This window comes from Monopterus albus, unplaced genomic scaffold, assembly GCF_001952655.1.
Source record: "Monopterus albus unplaced genomic scaffold, M_albus_1.0 scaffold70.1, whole genome shotgun sequence".
Classification (NCBI taxonomy): Eukaryota; Metazoa; Chordata; class Actinopteri; order Synbranchiformes; family Synbranchidae; genus Monopterus; species Monopterus albus.
The window spans coordinates 336,070-352,537 of record NW_018127950.1 but is presented as its reverse complement, the minus strand read 5'-3'; the positions used below and the strand labels follow the sequence as shown (position 1 = coordinate 352,537).

General features: G+C 40.1%; 1 protein-coding gene across 1 annotated transcript in view; it reads right to left on the bottom strand.

The window, feature by feature from the left end:
* mybpc2a (myosin binding protein Ca) overlaps positions 1-14,788 on the bottom strand; it is a 30,593-nt gene extending 15,805 nt beyond the window's left edge. The window contains 9 exon segments of the mRNA XM_020605442.1: positions 6,549-6,673; positions 9,065-9,224; positions 9,446-9,553; positions 9,556-9,608; positions 9,678-9,734; positions 13,292-13,340; positions 13,581-13,698; positions 14,424-14,611; positions 14,707-14,788. Of these exon segments, the coding sequence (XP_020461098.1) occupies positions 6,549-6,673; positions 9,065-9,224; positions 9,446-9,553; positions 9,556-9,608; positions 9,678-9,734; positions 13,292-13,340; positions 13,581-13,698; positions 14,424-14,611; positions 14,707-14,788 (940 nt within the window).
* Positions 14,789-16,468: the final 1,680 nt, after the last annotated feature.

The window sequence follows — 16,468 nt, the reverse complement described above, 5'->3', positions numbered from 1 at the left end:
TTGAGAACAAATCGATTCTACCAGTTTAAAAATGGCAAGTTCTACCTACACAACCCATAACAGGAGGCCTGATAGACAGGCAACTTCCAGAAATCAGAATAACATGGACCGTGAAGCACTTCAAGAAAAAATCAGGAGGCTTCAGTGGATGTTGAGCAGGGGAAGAGATGGCTTTTACCACAAACAAAACTGGAGAATCCAGCTTAGCCAAGAGCTGGGTGAGATGAAGAAACAGCTGGCTTACCAGAAATCTAAGACAGAGTCCTATATCTACAAGGAAAAAGAGACCAGAAAGGAGCTTGAGAGGCTGCAACAATACAGTAATGCAGAAACTCTCGACACCTTAAACGTCGCCACTCTGGTAAGCAATGGCATCAAGAGAAGGAAGAAAAAGGACCTTCAGAAGGATCATGAGGAGCTGCAGGTGGCACCTGTGCTGTATAGAGTTTACACGTGAGCTCAATGTGGAGAGGGACAAGAATTAGGTCAGCCAAAAGTATGAAACTGATGTCCTCACACTCCAGCAGCAGGTCAAAAGCCTTCAGTGTGAACTTGAGAATGAAAGAAGTATCACACAGACAAGGAGGAGCAAGATCATCATGCAGAAAAAAGCTGATGACAAGGACATGTTTTATCAGAGAGAGATGGAGGAGCTGAGGAATCATCTCAAGGTTCAGACCTCACTCAACCTGCAGCTCTCCACTGAGCTCAGTGCTGTGAAAATCACCAAAAGTGAAACACCTGAGAATGAGCCTGAGGAGCAGCATGAGGATGAACCGTGCAAGACCGAGGAGTCCCTCCCCAATGCGCTCCATGATCAAGAGCCCACGGAGAAGACGGAGGTCTCTGCAAAGAGCATCCCAAAGACAGGAAAAGAGAAATCGGTCTGGAAGAGAATCCACCACTCTCTGGGACTGAGGAAACCAAAGAGGTGGAAGAAGTGAACTGAACCTCTTTCACAGCTGAGATTTAACATGGAATCATCTGCCAGATGCCATGTAATGACAAATGTGATGTAATTCAGTAACAAATAAATCAAAAATTCATCAAAAGTTTAAAAACATTTTGCTGTGTGCAGTTTGTATGTTGTTTAATTTAATAGTTTATTTAACCCTGACAATGCACAAATAGTTTTGGTTTTGATTTTTATATGGTATAGAATGGCTCCAACAGAGCCTTGATCTCAACCTCATGGACTCAATATTATGGGATGACTTGAACACTGAGAAAGATTAAATCTACAGTAGAAATGTGGCAAGAACCTTGAAAAACTGTGCGTTCATGTACTGAGGAGAACTGGCTGGGTGATCACAACAAATATTGATTTGAATTGGGTTTTTTTCTGTATACTGCACTTTGGATGAAGTAGCTTGATACTGTAGGAGGAGTTCTGGTATTAGTTTTGAACTAAAGCCCATTTAGGCTCAGGTTAACTCCTGGTAAGAAGACACACTGTATCAGTGTCCTTACATTTCCTCCAGTGTGTACTGGACTGGATCCAGTGCCGTTTGGTGAGTGTGTAAGCTGAGCAAAAGTCCAAAGTTTCCGCTGAAGGCCAGGTGGTGCATGTTTGTGTGTCTCTCTGCCCCTTCCAGTACAGTTACATAATAACACACCATGATTTCATTTTCTAAGAGGAGATTTATTTTGGACATGGCATTCCACAGTACACCGTCTGGACAGAGGTCACCTACGATCAAACATCGGGAACATTGGGTTTAATGCACGCTATAAAAATGTTCATCACAGAGGTGCAGTTAACGCAACTGTTACATCATGAAATCATCAATTCCTGTCAAGAACAGTTAGTTGGAACATAACTTGTTACATTTAGCGCACAATACCGACACCGATAAAATCTCTACAACAGATATGCTATTTAAAACCTGCGCATCAAGCCATTTACATTCAACGCAAAGTTAGAATGTACTGAATCCAGTTCAAAATGACTTGATTTAACAAAATCAAATGATCAATGTGTTTCCAATAAGGCAGGTAAGTATTTATTTTTTCATAGCAGTTTTAGCCTTGCAACTCGATTCAAACGAATCTTTGTTATTCACCTTTTTGAGAAATTGAAAGATAACAATCCAAATAAAAGCAGAGCAGATAGACCACGACGAAATGTAAAGACAGAAACAGACACATACACACATGTACACACAGACACACTGTACATGCAGTCTTTGATTTAAAAAACATATTTGTGCCACTGGGATGAATCAGTTGGCTTCAGCTCTGCTGGCTCGATCCATATCTGTGGCGTCCTACCTCATCTGTGATTTGGTTTCTGCTGCATGTCACCACCTTTTACAATCATAAAGATATCCTCTGTACATTTACCAAAAATAAACCAAAACAACATTGTACAGTACAAACACCTCATGAGCCCAAAGATGGAGGGCTTGTTAAACATCTGACAGTAAAATACATCTAGCCTGTATGTACAAATATACACTCAATGCAGAGTAGAATACATCAAGGACATTCCAGGTATATAACCGTTAGGCACTAAAAGGTGTTTCCGTGTAACTTAGACCACCTTTTTCCACTGAACTGTTCCACAACAGACCCTGACCTAAATTTGACCAACCACATGTTGGGACTTGTGGTGAGCGGGATCAAATTAACATTCCAAAGCACTGCGTTTGTGTGTGTTTTAACATCGGTTTAATTCTCCTTCATCCACAGCTCTCTGTCTTTGGCTGGATCCACATTCTACAGTAGCTGGTCAACTGGCTCCACCGTCTGCAAATATGATCCCATCAAACATTTGTTCATTTATTATTATTATTACCTCAACATGTTAGTGTATATAAAAGGCAGGGAAATGGCAGTTTTCATATCTTTCAGTGAAATACAAGGCTACAGCCCGCAGCCAGGTAGCTGTTTTCTTCTGTTTCGAAATTATTCTAAGCTAACAAGTGAGGTCTGACAACCTTCAGATCTGGTGTAGTTGATCAGATTGTATTCTATTCATAATGAGTTGTGTTTGAATTTACAAGAAGGGGAGACCAGAGATGATTGTAACACCTTTATTTTTATCATCACTAACTCAGTGGCTGTTTGTGCTAGATCTCTCAAACCATGATACATGGTACCCATATTTGTCTACTACAAATAAAAATCACTTGGACGACAACTACACAGTCACTGATTATGCAAGTTAATGTCAAATGCAAAGACTTCCGTTGTTACAAGCTACCCCACTACTGGGGTGAGTTGTAACACTAGCTGGGGATGGATGTAACAACACACCAATTTGCTGAAATAATATCCACACTATCTAATTTATGCAAGTATTTTAATGGATAATAAAAAATGAGCAGTTGTGAATAAAGTAAATAATTTAAGGGAACAAAAACAGTTTAGGTTGTCACAAATGTGATAAATGTACTGTAGATGACACTGCCCCTGGGCTGCAGGGTTTGTGGGCCCTAAACTGACTAAGTACATACCTGACACACACCTCTTTAGGCCCTGAGTTTGTTGAGTGTTTATGCACACAGTGCAAAGATTCTCATTATCAGAGATGTCAGAATCTTTTGGTCATTGGTCCTTAGGGGATAAGGGGATGGTCATATGAAAATGGTTGTAACATTTTTACTGAACTGTTACAACCAAGCAGCCATTACATAGCTAACAGTCTTAGCATGTGGATTTGAAGTTAGCATGAATGTAAAGCATCAAATTAAACTAGTGAAACTGCTGCTTTAGAAGGCAGTCTCTATACTTGATAGTACTGCATTTTGACAAGCAATCTTATTTGAGTAAACATAGTTTCACGTCAACTGTTTCTTACTGTCCTCTCGTGTGAATGGGTGGCGGGCAGCATGTGTATTAATGTTCTCAATAAGCAGAAATAGACTAACACACATAACATGTTCAAGCCTTACACATTCAGATAACAGCACAATATATAGTACTCCTGAAGTCCTTATCAGTGCCACCAGACACACCTTTCTTGTAGAGGTGGAAGGTACATAAAGTCTCCTGAGGTGGTGAGAGTCACATTGTGTAACCACATGGTGTGATGCTTGGTGCTCTGCTAGCCTCAGTTATTTGTCATTGTCAGCATCCAGTCCCCCTCTGGATGTCTCAATTGTCTCCAACATCAGCTGGAGAGCCCAGCAGTGCTGCATCGCAGTCACAGCACCACAGACACATGTACAGTTTGACTGTGGGCCTCACACATGTTTTGTGGAATGAGCTTCAGGGTTTGTTCACATAAAAAAAAAACTGAGAGGAATGTGTTTCCCTCAGGAATTTATGAAGGAGATGACTAGAAAAAAAAACTAGTGGTTAACACTAAAAAACAGTGGGTGTGCAAATTGAGAGCTGCTTATCTTCAACTCTGATCTGGCCCAAATGCCTGACTGGTGAAACAATTGCTACTATAATTTATGTCGTCATTTAAGACTAAAATGTTTTACCTTAAACAATTATTGCGCTTCAAATCACTTTCATGCAGAAAGAAGAGCAATGCCACTTTCGCATGCACATATTAAATATAAAGCTACAGCCAGCAATTTAGCGGAAAAACTGTAGCTATTCTGGCTTTCTGGAAATGTGACAAATCCGCCTACTGGTGCTTGTTTATTTCTTGACTTTCAGGAGTCCTGTCAGCACTGTGAAATTGGTAAGCAACCACAGAAGAATCCTGAAAGTTCCTGCATGTTGCCAAAAAAAATACAGTAGTCTCACTCATAACATCCATTAAAACCACTACTTCTCATTTTCATACTTCATACTTAACATATCAAATATTAAAGGGCCCATAACATGCTTTTCCTTGTTTTCTGAATTCTCTACAGTGTTACAACAGTGAATTATAAGACATGACCTAAAGCTCAAAAATGAGGTGAACTTATGTTCTAGTACTTCTATGCAGAAGCAAATCCATTTATAATGTCTCGCAAACTGTGATTTTTTTTTTTTTTACAAATTAAGTGATAGTTTAAGGATTTCCTTAAATGGTCATAATCTCCGGGCAGTTGTGTGTTCATGTGAGCTTGCCTGACATCCACCAGTGCCACTGTTAAAGCGAAATTCTTTGACTGCGTCTGGTTTTGTGGATATATTTTACCTCCTGCTGCTGCACTGTGACCAGAGGAGGTGGATAAAAAAACAGGGCCTGAGGTTACTGGAAATGAGCAAAATGAGCAGCCATGGGCACTTTAAGTTTTAGTAGGCAGACCTTCACTTAGAGCTAGGCTAGCTGTTTTCCACTCTTTCTTAACTTTTTCTGCTGCCCTTCTAGGGGTCCAACCCCCAAGTTTGGGAACCACTGTACTAAACTAACCCAGTCAACAGTTTTTTATTTACCAATTGGCATGACAGTGGTCTGAATTTCTTGGCAGGAAAGGAATAAGTGAATTTTTCAAATTGACACAGCTGCTGACAATAAAGGCTAGTTTAGTAACTAATAAACTACTTGTAACTACTAGTTAAAGTGACCAAATTAAGCAAATATGTAATCTAAGAACATAATTTATCTGAGAGTTGCTACTTGTTTCACAAAGCTTTGTCAGTGTTGATTTTGATGATGTAATATAAACAAAACAATTTCATATCACAACAGAGCAAAAGCCCAAGCTTTCGCCTAAGTACCTTGTCTTTTTTTATAAGTTCTTTGTCTTCTAGTTTTGACTAGCTGTCATCTGCTGAAGTCCCCACTGCCTTCACTAATGTCAAGATGAATAAAGAAGAAAAGGTACCGATGTCTGTACACAGAAATAAGATTGATGTTTTTATGGACACAAACATGAGAGCACACAAAGACACACACTGTAGCTTACACTCTTCTATGGCTTGTGATAATGTAAAAGCAAGATGGGAAGCATTGCACAGAGTAAAGTGTGAGATTAATATTGCAACTATTAAAACTTATCATACTCACAAAAAAGGACACAAAAGAGACCACTGAGACGTAAGCACCAGAGTCAGAATAATACTGTACATCAGGACAATTTGACACAGTTTCCAATATGATAGGGCATTTGATTATTATAACATATTAAGACCAATATGTAATATTACATAATATAATAATATGTCATTTCTGTTAAAAATCATTTTACTAAAAGGTTTAATAATATAACATTACTATGTAATCTCTAATGCAGTACACCGAATGCTCTTGTTTTGTTGGAATATTTTCAGACAGAATAAAAAATGAAAATATATATATTAATATTGTAAATGAATATTTTATTTAAACTGTGTTCCCATTGGTCTTCAGTCAAACTCTAATAAATATGACAGCACATTAACATGTACAGCACAGCAACAATAATACATGACAACAAACAAAAACATAAAAATCTGAGTCGTCACATACCCATTAAAAATGAGTGAGCAGACAACAGAGCGTAGTGTGCCACTGTGCGGCATAAAAGCACTGAAATAAACAGATGACAAACACAGACACAAGAAGGCAACAGAGCTGTCAAGCCTCTCGGCGCTCAAATGACAGCATTTGCTAAACCGAGTGGAAGAATCTCTCCCTGCTGAAAGAAGGATTTCTCTAAAGACAGTGACTCATATACCTTTGACAAAAACGTCCGTGAAGCACTTCTCCTCCCCGACCACGCACTCGTATGCTGCGTCATCCGACAGGTTGCACTTGTTGATAGTGACTGTCCGCTTGTTGCCCACGCTCTCAAACGCATATCTGGATGCACATGGATGATGGGGGAAGATTTTACGAGGATAACAAACAAATGAGGAGAGAGAAAGAGAGAGAGAGAGAAATAAAGAGAATAATGAATAACTGCTTTCAGCAAATCCAGCCACAGATGTGGAGGGCCTGGAGACAACGCAGTGACTCACAGTTAGAGAGCAAGACAAAGAATCCACACATTGCTGTATAGAGCTTCAGAGCTATGCAGCCACACACACAAGTACATGCTCCCACACATGTGCATTTAGGTTGCCGGTGACAAATATCAAAAGACTACAGTGATGCCACAGTCTCATCACACACAAAGGAAGGCAGTGATGGGAAAGATTCCCATGGCTAAACACTGGAATCGTTCTCATTTTTAGACAACTCAAGGTGGCCGCTGGCCTTAATGGTAAGTGTAATTTTAACACATCCTTTTTCCATGTCACTTACAATACCCACAGTGCAACTCACACGCTAACAATTGGGTCAGAGATTCAGATGTGTTGTGCTATTAGAGGCTAATGTAGCCTCAAGCTACTAACCTCAAGTAGAGACGAGAAGCAGGCTACAGCGGTGTGGTAAGGTCACTTTTTCCTGCCACCCTCCAAATATTTGGCATCATTTAAACTAACAAATTATTCTTGCGTGTCCACACACAAAATGAATTGTTTTTATCTTATTAAGTATTGCAGGGTTCCAAGTAAAAAAAGAACAATAAAAAATGAAATGAATTCTATTTTCTATTGCAAATTAACCAAATCCACCAGTATTCTTTCAGTCTGATATATGACCAGTTTAAGCACTGGCTGGGAAAATACTAGCTCTCAGCTGGCCATATTGCTTCATTTATACACTAAGTGATTCTTCGTACCATATTCATATTTTATTATCCTAAACACACAGTTTTGGTTTTAAATCTTAGCTGTTTTTTGTCTGAAATGTAACAAAGAACACTGGAGTTGTATCAGGCTGTCTCTGTACTCATTTTATGGCAGGAAAACCCTAATCCCAATGGCTCTAAGCCTGTCACCCAAAACATTAGATTTGTTAGATTTTGATGGTCACAGTGCACCTGCTGGGGGCATCTCCTGGGAGGCTCTGTTCAGGGCAAAAAGGTACCTTGAGCTGTAGTAACTGTCTTAATGAAAACAGGAAGAGGGCTGTTTTACTGTCAGTGAACCACATATGGGCAGCCATAGAAAAAAACACCACTCACAACAGCTGTACACTAAATAAAACACCAAAAGAAGCCTTTGAAGGAGAAGCAGATGAGAGCGACAGACAATGGAAAAGGATCAACAGGATAAGACACTCAAAACTAACATATAGTGCATCTACTATTAATCATAACCCAAACTCAGATCTGCTCCTAAATGTTTTTAAATGAGCCATTCATAGAGCACTGTTGTTGATGTGAGTTTCCTGAATGGCTAAGGTACTAAATTGTAGTCCAACATTCTCCTCTGCCCACTCTCATCACCAAGGTGTTTCTGTCCATGGCTCACTGGATGTGTTTAGTTTTTCGCATCATTCTGAATGTTGTGCGTGAAAGTACCATGAGTTTCCTGGGAGCAGTTTCAGAAACATTCAAACCAAATATCACACCAAGGTCAAAGTCACTGAGATCCATTCAGATGTTTGAGCAATGACTGCAGCTTCTGACCTGCAGTCTGCTTGACTTATGCATTGCACTACTGCCACAAATGGGCTGATTGGGTAATTGCAGGAATAAGCAGGTATACAGGTGTTCCTAATAAAGTGACTGGTGAGTGTAGTTCCCTTGAACATTTACAAGATAATATAAATTTGCTAACACCTTCCATAGCCCTTAGGAGCCTTGGAATATATTTGGCTATTTTTGCAGATGTTTAATAGTTTTGAGGTTACCTTTATATACCACATGAAGATATGTTTAACATGCCAATGTTTGGTATAATTTTCTTCAGCACGGCTTTGATTTTTTTGACCTGGCAATTATTTGTACATTTTGACATGCAGCATCAACATCGACTCCTGGAGGTTAATACCCATTACTCAAGTGAACATATGAGAAAAGCATCTCTCGCAGCTAAAAAATTATGAATAATTATCAGTTACACGGAGTGTTAACTTTCTCCATTCTTATCAACTTTATTTCAAGCAGCTGTTGTTTTTAGAGAAACTCACGATACACACTTGAGTCGAACCGCCAGCTTTCCGGTTAGGAGACAACCTCCTCTACCTCCTGAGCCACAGCTGCCCCTGTTTTAGTCTCTGTATGGAGAGTGTTGAAAACACTGTTAATATAGAAAATGACCAGCCTTATTCCTTAACGTTATGGTCCAGTGTACAAACATATATATAACATATAAACTGCAACAGTGCACCTCCTAAATAGAGGTACTGTAAGTGACTCACTGGGCTGATGGTTTGATTTCCTGTCTGCTTTTCAGCCACTTGATTGGAGCGTCAGAGTCGGCCACTTCTACACTGAGCTGAATCTTTCTGCCCTTGTCCACTGAGTAGGTAGGATGCAGTTTCCTCAAGAAAGTATCCTGTTAGTACAGATCAACCATTGCTTTAACAACCAAATGATCCATAAGTGCCAACCAGCAGCAAACATATGCTAACACATATTCCACCTGTCTTCCAGCAATATAACTTCTCCCCTGAGGCCTTTAAATGCTGCTGGTGTTTTCAGCCTGCTGCATTAGCGAGTGCTTGTCTCTTGCCTCACTCCTAGTGCACAGTCTGTTCTTGCCTCATAAACCCTCTCTTGTCTCTTCCCTCACTCCTCACCGTCACTCTTTTTGGGCTCCACCTTCATCCTCTTTAGCCTGTTCAGCATGCCCCTCAGGTCTGTGATGCCATACTGGAAGGCTATCTTAGTCACAGGGTTTGGGCTGCCTTTAAGATTTCCCATGCATCCACTTCTTCTTTGGGCTTCTGTTGTTTCTTCTCCCTGATTATGTCTAAGATTTTAGACAGCTGAATATGGATAATGCAGCTCTGAAAATGTAGATGACCGTACCTTTTCTTCAGCAGCATACTGAAATCGAGATCACCGGCATCCTCACCTGCATCTCCACTGAAGTTGAAAAAAAAAGAGATTTGGGGGATGTCATCTGTACTATTCACAACCCTGCTGAAATGGATAGTGAAAAAAACAGCATGAGTAATGAGAAATCCCCATTTCTTTCACATTATACAGGCCTTTAATATAGGCACAAAAAGTACAAGACATTTACAACAAAGGCAAAATAAGCAAATACAACAGCACAGAGGAGACCTCTAATGAATTACTGCCTGTACTTAAAGCTTACCTTTCATTCATCTTGTGTTCAGACAGATACAAAATAGGATGTGACAACACAGAGAGGGGCTTTTGATGAGGACTACAAGCTATCATCATGCCCTAAATCCAAGTGAGGGACAGAAATCACAATAGACATGTAACATGTATGCAGCAAGGACAAGAGAAATAAGCTATAAGTAACATGTTGTTCAATTGTTCTTAAGTCAAATTGTGTTTTCTCCTTGAACTCATATAACAGGTCTGGTTTGTGAACTTCATTCATACCTAGGAGCAGTGGTGGAAGAAAAATAGCAATACCACAGTGTAAATATAAAAAGTCTTGCATTCAAAATGTTACTTAAGTAAAAGTACGAAAGCATCAAGATGAACCGATTTGGTCTGATTTTAGACCCAATTCAGTCGTGCCTGGTCAATTATGATTTGACCTACAGTGTGCGCAGGATCCTGGCGCCTGATTACACAAGACAAGATATTGCATTTTGTGGACAGACTCAACTGAAACAAGGCCATAAACTATATATAATATATTTATAAATTGTAGCTGGTAAAGGAAAAGCTCATTTTAAATATGTTATATGCTTAGAATTTGTGTTACTGCTAGGTAGTTTGTGAATTTTACACTGAGGATCGATAAATCTTGTGATGTATTCTGTTTTATTAGCCTCATTCTGAAAAGTAAAGGTTTCAAATAAATATAGTGAGTCCAAAGTACACTAGGTTTTTCTGAAATTTAATGGTGAAAGTAGCAGAAGTAGTAGACGTAGCAGAAAATGAAAATACTCAAGTAAAGTTCAGATACTTCGAAATTGGCCTCAAGTTGAGTACTTGAATAAATGTATTTAGTTACTTTCTACCTCTGCCTAAAAGAAATTATAAATATGAGAAATTAGTTGAATGCTGCAGATTCTCTTAATTCACTTGTATGCGCCATTTACTGTATTAACCTTCATGCACGAGGCTCAGTGTCCTCATCTTATGTTCAATCTTCTATGACTTGCTTTAGAAAACTCAACGCCACCCAGGTTCACTTTGCCTAACCTCGGTCACTTTGACTTGAACAATTGTTTGCTGCAGCGGTGAGATGGACCATAGTCTTTTATTAAATTCATGGGAAGTTTAGTGACGTGCTACAGCAGCATCCTGCTGTGCCACCCTGTCCCTTTTCTTCTTCTAACAAGATCCTGGTGAATTATGATGAATTTTAGGATCAATTGCCCACACATCAGCTCCCAGATGATTATCACTCAGTGTTTCCTTTGTTCTGACAGTCATCTCCGTACAACATTGTCTACCACGTAGAGTCTAAATACCGTATGTTTACTGGCGTGCTTGTACACATTGCCTTGTAAGCTGCAGCTGTTTCCCACATCGTGTCAGAAACACTAATGACCACAGTGCCAACAAGTATTCCACAGAACATTTTCTGTTTCCCTTAGAGGGCTGGATTCAGATGGTCAACCAGCCAGCAAAGCAACAACACAAAGAAATAAAAAATAGCCTGATATGCCCCGGGGGATGTGATGAAGAGCTTGGGCTATTGCAGACATGAAACACACATTAAAGTCTGGAGTAAAAACAAACTCCAGAGAAATAATGAGTGAACAGAAGTGAGTATCCTAAAGCAGCGATTCCCAGCCTTTGTTGTCTGATGTACCCCCTCAAATGAATTCATTCTTTGCTGAGCCTGAAACCATTTCTACCATTTATCCATTACTTTTAACTAACTCCTTCAACCATTTACACACGACATTTTTCTGCCCGTTTCAGCTATTTATCTGTTACTTTTATTTGCCTTTCAACCTTTTGTCCATTGTTTTTAGTTAAAGCTACAGAATGTAACTTCTTCAAATATTTTGGAGAGGTGCTGTCGAAGCCTCCTGTGACCCAGGGTCATTGAACAGCACTGGCAGCAGCACAGAGATATTAGCTTCTAAAAGACTTTGAGAAGGGTTGACCTCTCTAACCAGTCAGAAGTTTTCAGTTATTTCTGTTTGATCAGTAAGTTTTGTTGCATTCTCGATTACTGTATACAAATATCTGAAGAGCTGGGCAGAGCATGGCAGATTGTAGTAAGGCATAGTGGAGCAGAGAACGGGAGTGCGAGATGGAGGAGAGTGAACTGATTTGGAGTTTCATGCAGCGCTACCTTAAGTTACGTACTGTAGCTTTAACTATTTAATTTCCATTTAAACTTTGCTTCTAACAGTTCATCTATTACTTTTGGCATCATTTTATTCATTATTTGTATCTAACTGTTTAGATTTTATTCACTTGCCAGCAGCTTTAAACTCACTTTCAATACCACCATCTAGTGCTCAGTATGTGATATCATTTTTTAATAAATCATCATTTCTATTTTGTTTAATTCACTGAGCTACTCCATGTTCTCCATGTTTCCACTATGGTACCCCCTGGGCTACAAGTAGTCCTGTTCAGGAATCACTGTAGTAGAACCACATGTTTTTGGTTGTACTACTGCAATCCATTTTAAGAGCAACACATCTCTTAGGAAATGAGAACCTCTGTACTTCCTTCATTCCCTTTAGAGGTTTATCTGCATGACCTCCACATAACAAGGTGTTTGACACTCTGATCCGTTGCCTCTCCAGCAACGTATCTGAGTTTTAACCAACTTTTCACTTTTCATTTATCACACCAGTCTCTCTTCCTCGCCCCTTCGCTCCTTCGTATCAGCATTCTGCAAATAAGCACACTGACATCCTGTCTGAACCACAATATGATGCTGTCTTTTTACATGTTGCATTCCTTATCTTACCTGTGCCTTTCTGCTTGAGCTCTAATAAGGGAAGGAAATTATATTTTTAAACACAGATAACAAATGTGAAGATTCAGGATGTCAGTGCAAAGGTGTCAGCTGATTTACGATACTGTATAGAAGCTGAGAACAGCTGAAGTAAAAAAAAAAAGCCATTAAATATCCTACACAGTCATAGGATACATACATGCATACATAGATCATACAGGCAGAAGGAGACAGAAATAGACAGTGAGGGGAACAGATGCATATAAAAAATGAAACAGTCCCTTCAGAGACTGCCACTGAGACATGATGAAATACATAAGATGCTAAACCATGAGGGACTCCAGGGGAAGCAAAACAGCAAGGCGCATTGAGATGTGACAGACAGAGGAGGATGGCAGATAGAATGGCTTGCACAAAGTCAGCGGCAGCTAAGGGACACACAGACACGCGTACAGAGATGCTTGTTGAGACTGACAGTTGCCCAGCAGCAATCTACAGAGGAGCATATGGGAGGCAGTGTGACTGGTGACATGTTGAGTAGACCCTCGCCGACAGCAACACTCACGATAGCTTAAATGCCTCCAAGATGTTGTCCTGCTGCTCCTCTTGTACGGCTGAAACCAGACAGAAGGAGGAAGGCCGGTGAGAGCTCGGCTAGGTTAATTCATTACACAGCAGGGCTGAGCAGCAAAGGAATAATGGACTGATGACCTCGCTAGGCTACTAAATGATAGGGGCCTAATGCGTATCGCACTCGCTGAGTTATTGGCTGACAAAGCCAGTTACATAGTAATGGTGGATACGTTGAATGGAAGATGACAATAATGTGATTAAGTGTCTGTCTCCGGACCTACCCTGCACAGACACTTGGACTGTGCAGCTGTCGCACTCGTCTTTGGAGGTGACCCCGCAGCGGCAGCCACCTGCGTCTCCATCCACCACTTTGCTGATGCTCATCTTGTAAGTGTAGATCTAACAGAGAGAGGAAAAATAACTTGCTGCACATGCAGGTCAGTGAACACCCGTGCCCACACACATGTACATGCACAGATATGCTCACGAACATGCAGAGTAAACAGCCTACTCGGTTTGACTGGTGTCTGTTTGCTGATAAACCCAAGAATTATAAAAGCATGCAGTGTATTTTTTTAATTTATCATGGCCCATGGGCTTCTTCCACATGTTTTTTTATGCAGCTGTGTGTAGTTACTGTTCACAAATTCAGTATCTGACCAGCATCTCTCATTGACCGGCTACCTGAGTGTACCTCTTGAGAGCACATTTGGAAAGTAGTGAGATTCTCTTTGTGATGTGCAGTCAGTGGTAGTAAAAGTGTGGAAACGTACACTCCTGCGGGTGTATTTAAAAGGTGAACAGTTGAGAAGTCCTTCACACACTCACAAAGCTAAACAAAGTGGTTGAAAGATTATTTTGAAACTCACATGTAAAGCAGCTGGTTGATAAAATATTATTCAGTGAATGTTTCTGTATTTTTTGTTTTGTTTTGTTTTGCATGCTGTTCAATATAACAATTTTGACTAAAATACTGACATGGTTCTGGAAGTGTCAGTGTCTTCTATTCATTCTGATTTTCTTACTTCATTCAGATTAAATTCTTCACAGACAGCTTTTTGTCCAATTATAGCAAGCAGTTAAACATCTGTGTGTGGCAATGAATGCACAGGTTGCGCTGACACATACGGTATGAACATGCACATCTTGGTGTTCCTGTCATAGGACTCTTTAAACTGCAGGTGCTTTCCAGCTTTGCAACCCAAGTCAAGCCATTTCCCCTTCAGCCATTTCTTGTTTGCCGTCTTTGTCAAATTTGAGGAGTCCACTTCAGCCACAAACGTGATGTCCTTGCCTGCAAAAAGCAAGAATGAGACACAGTGATTAATTAAAGTAGATTAACTTGTCTGTATTCTATTGGCATTATGTTTCTTTCTGAATAAATATTTCAGGATTATTTCATCAGACCATTTGTCACTGTGACGCTCTCCAGCTTCACAACAAACAGTCTGGTCAGCTTGGACGTCTGAGGATCCTCCTCTAGTATCATGCACTGTGTTGTGTATTAAATGGACAGATTAAAGCTGGAGTTGCAATCTGAGCACCACTCAGATAAAGGCACAACAAACAGATTGTGGATGACAAGAGGAGACATGTCAACCAAGCAAACCACCAAATCAGCAGACTTCTAAATGATGGTGTTTTTATGGTTAAACACCTATTGCTGATAATTTAGGAAACTTCATACCTATGATTTGATGAAAAGTGGTCTCAAATCGCTAATTTCCACCCTGTGAGCACAAGAATCAGCTCCTTTTTTATGGTTATTAAGCACTGAAATGAGCAACAGTCTGTGAAGCAAAACCTTTCAGCATGTTTGTGTAATGCATTTGCTGTTACGCTACATAAACCGTTTGGGACCCTCTGACAAATGACTGGTGACCAAAGAGTCCCCTTGAACATACTGGCCCCAGGGAATAAAGAAACTGCTCAGATCACCTCTGAAGACATTACAGTAGGCCTGATTCTCTGCCACCCTGACAGAACGTAAGCTGAAGCTGTACACTCTTATCTTGGTGATAATAATGAGCTGTTCTTTTATCCGTTCACTTGTTTCTTTTGCAAGTACAGTAAATTCATGTAACCTCTGTAAGGTGTTTGCTTGTCATTTGAAACGTGTCACAAAGACACCGACGTGTACATTTCTCTTACCATCAGGAGGCAACTCTGCAGTGCAGGGGGGTGAAGAAGAGAGTGGGGAAAACATCACTCTGTACAGTATCTGTGCTGTTCAACGCAAGCGTTAATTGGCCCAGAGATTATCTTGGCTTCAGGTGAGGAACACGTGCACTCACACTCCAAAAAACACATCTTTCTTTCTTTGACTCTAATTAACAAATCATGTTTTTCTTATACAAAACACAACTGTTATTGAGCTGTCTTCAACAGTTCAAGTTTAAAAATCACTTTAAATTGCGCTGAAGTCAGGAGATTGTTAACTGGACATAATCTACATAAACAGTCTCTCTTGTTTCTTTCACAGTCTGTGTGGGGCATACTGTGAGTTTTACAGGAGAGCAAGGTTTATGAACAAGCAGAGGGTAAAGATAAAGCCACACTGGACCACCAACGGGTAGAGTGAGTAATTCCTTGCATCCATTGGACAAAGAATAGATCCAGGGTCACGTGTCAAATAAGGTCATAAGCCTCCATAAATTCAGAGAGCCACACTGTCTGCGCCTCCTCTTCTCTCTCTCTCTCTGCTTTTATGGGCTCACTTAATTTGATCTTTTAATCAAAAGTGCCCCCGAGGACAGATCCAAATTCAGATGTTCAGCGTGATTTAAAGATTTAGGTTTGAATGCTAAGTGGGTAAAGCTGATCCCGGGATGGCACCCAGGGGACACTTTTGGAAGTTTACACTCTTACACTGTTACATTGGACACTTGCTCTGTTTAGGATGAGGGTTGCTGAGTGAAACTAACTCCAGACAATGTCCTTGCCTTGCAGTAGTTTTAGACTCTGGACAAGCCTCTGCAGCGTGACTGTAACCACCCTACCAACTATATATACTGTATATACACTTTAAACAATGAGAACAATTTGAACCGACATTAAAATGCTCAGAAAAGCTTTATTTTACAGGTTTGTTATTTTCCTCATAATTTCTACAAACATTCCTGGAAATAGTGCCATCATTTTGTCCCAATTTTAGATCAAATAGAGACAA